Source organism: Cynara cardunculus, unplaced genomic scaffold (genome assembly GCF_001531365.2).
Source record: "Cynara cardunculus var. scolymus isolate 2C unplaced genomic scaffold, CcrdV1 Un_Scaffold_1603, whole genome shotgun sequence".
Taxonomy (NCBI): domain Eukaryota; kingdom Viridiplantae; phylum Streptophyta; class Magnoliopsida; order Asterales; family Asteraceae; genus Cynara; species Cynara cardunculus.
The window spans coordinates 34366-37468 of NW_020200814.1; the positions used below are offsets into that span (position 1 = coordinate 34366).

General features: G+C 41.4%; 1 protein-coding gene across 1 annotated transcript; it reads left to right on the forward strand.

The window, feature by feature from the left end:
• Window positions 1-386: 386 nt before the first annotated feature.
• On the forward strand, window positions 387-1253 carry LOC112502583. Its single transcript, XM_025106538.1, has one exon. It carries the CDS (start codon window positions 387-389, stop codon window positions 1251-1253), a length of 867 nt encoding a protein of 288 aa, XP_024962306.1.
• The last annotated feature ends 1850 nt before the right edge of the window (window positions 1254-3103 follow it).

Here is a 3103-nt window from a genome sequence, read left to right on the forward strand (position 1 = left end):
CGTGATTTTAATCCCCTTGTACTAAAGCTTAAATCTCGACTTTTGAATTGGAAGAACAAATTCCTTTCTTATTGAGGAAGACGACAGCTTATCATTTCTGTATTCCTTGTACCGGCAACCACAATCCATGAAATTGAGCAGCTGTTTCGTAATTTTTTATAGAATAAAGCAGAGGGTCAGTTGGGAAAATGTCGAGTTGCGTGGGATAGGGTTTGTTTGCCTATTAAAAATGGGTCTTGGTATGAAAAGACTTGCGCTCTGAATCGGTGCTTACTTTTCAAACATATTTGGGATATCCTGAATCGTAGAAATACCATGTGGGTCTCTTGGATACAGTCTCATTGTATTCGGGGCCGAAACTTTTGGGTTATCAAGAAGAGGAATGAATGGTCGTGGATTCTCCGGAGCCTATTAGACTTACGTTCTCACTGCAGGAGATTTTTTTTATCTACAATGTGGGAAATGGTTTATCTATACATGCCTGGGAAGACACGTGGAGTGAATTTGGGCCCCTTCTTCAGTTACTGTCTTATAGATTCATAAATGGTCCTGGCTTTTGCAATAACTCAACGGTTTTTGATGTAATGCAACGTTTTGGCACTACTTGGCCGGTGGATTGGATTCAACAATACCCTCAGCTGCAAAGTATTTTAATACCTTCTCCCAGCCAAATGGAGGATACGGCTAGATGGCTTGATGCTAAATTTTCTCGGGGAAATTTTGAGGTCAAAGTGGCATGGCAAACTGTTCAAGAAGTGAGGCCGATTGTGCATTGGTACAAGCTGGTATGGAATAAACCATACATACCTAAACATGCTCTTTGCATGTGGATGGCTTGTCAGAATAAATTACCAACTCAAGATCGTATCAGTCAGTGGAAGCATGAACCGCCGGATTTGAAATGTGTGTTCAGTAAATCAGTGATTGAAACGCACAATCACTTATTTTTTGAATGCAATTACTCAAGTAGCATTTGGGAAGTCATTAAAAAGGAAGTAGGGTTAACGAACTGTTTGAACAATTGGGAGGATATTCTTAACAGAGGTTTAGCTCAACGATGGAAATCTTGGTCTACTGTTCAAAMACTTGGTATATCKGCCACGGTTTACCACATATGGAGRGAAAGAAACAGGAAGTTCTTTGATAACTTCAAWCATACAGGGGACAAAGTTGTTGCGGAGATCAAGATGCAGATTCTTCAACGTATGGCTTGGAARACTAGGAAGAAGCTGAAGATTACTAATGCTATGTGATTGTGTGGGTGGTGTGGTKTCTCGGTTTGGGCGTTTGTGGGTGTGTTTTGCCGTTTTTTCTTTGGCTTACGTTATTTTTATGCTTTGGTGTACTTCTCTTTGTCATTTTTGGCTTCTTATGGCTTGGTTTGTAAGTCAAAGTTGYYGTAGTTTTTCTTGCTGATTTGCTTGTAACGGTCCTGCTTTTATTGTCTTTATAAAATTGTCTGGGGATATTCCCCTTTCAATGCACTAAATATGACCGATTTAGGGTCATCTTGACCCAATTAGACTCCTTGTGATAAAAATGCACTAATTAAACCCTAGACGGTCTAATGAGACTAATTATGACCTAGTTAGGCCCGTTTTCCATTTAATGACTCAAAATAGACATTAAAAAAGCTTATGATACGGTGGATTGGAATTTCCTCATTGTTATGTTACAGGGGTTGGGATTCCATCCGGTTATGGTTAACCAGATAAGGGAGATGGTGTCCACTACTTCTTTTTCTCTGGCGATCAATGGCAATTCTTATGGTTTTTCCAAGGGGGTTGGGGTCTTCGGCAAGGAGATCCTTTATCCCCATATCTGTTCACTATTGTCATGGAGGGCTTCTCTATGATTCTTCGGCAATGTATTCAAGAGGCTTCTGATTTTGGATATCATCGGGGTTGTGAAGATCTGAATATTACGCATCTTTGCTTTGCGGATGATCTTTTTGTTTTTACTAAGGGCGATGTCCAGTCGGTGGAGGTGCTTAAAAAGGCTCTTTGTCTTTTTCATAAACGTTCGGGGTTAGAACCTAGCCTTGAAAAGAGTGAAGTCTTCTTTGGGAATGTGTCTTCTAACATTAAGGAGACCATTCTTGCGTGTCTCCCGTTCAAGCAAGGTATGTTTCATGTTCGTTACTTGGGTGTCCCTTTATCTCAAACGAGGTTGAAGATTGTTGATTATGGTCCTTTGATAGCTAGGGTAAAAGGTCGCATTTTTAATTGGAAGTCTAAGTTCCTTTCTTTTGGGGGACGAAGACAACTTATTATTTCGGTCCTTCAATCTATTCAGCTTCATTGGATGTCTGTGTTCTTATTTCCCTCTGGGATTGCCCATGATCTTGAATCTATTTTCCGGAAATTCCTTTGGGCTCCAAGGGAGGATCCGCGAGGTAGGTGCAGGTTATCTTGGGATTTGGTGTGTAGGCCCATTAAGTCTGGAGGTCTTGGTATTAGGCGTGTTGCCACATGGAATAGGGCTTTACTTGCGAAACATGTTTGGGATATTCTCAGACATCGTGATTCTTTGTGGGTTCAATGGGTGTATTGTCATATTCTTCGTTCTTCTCATTTTTGGCTGGTTCGGAAGAGCTCCAATTGGTCTTGGGTTTTCCGTAAGTTGTTGGACCTTWGAGCTCATTTGCGACGTTTTCTTTTTTCYAAGATTGGTAATGGTCGGGATACTAATGCTTGGGAGGACTTTTGGCTGGCTTGTGGACATCTTTCGGCCTTCTTATCCTTTCGGTTTATACATTCTTGTGGGTTCTCGACTGGCACTTCGGTTAGAGAATTACTTATTAGTATTGATGGGGTATGGCCGGAAGAGTGGTGTAACWGGATTCCTACGCTCCGTTCCTAKAYTGTCCCATCTTTAAATGATGTTGTTTGTGATGAAGTCCTTTGGGGGGCTGACTACACTTCTAGGTCTCTGTTTTCTGTTAGTACTGCATGGGTTTCTTTAGATGGGAATCATCCGATTGTTCCGTGGTATAAAGCGATATGGTTCTCGGGTCATATTCCTAAGCATGCTTTCTGTTTATGGCTTGCTTGTCAGAGACGTCTCCCTACTCAAGACCGCCTAATTTGGAAGGATGAACCCC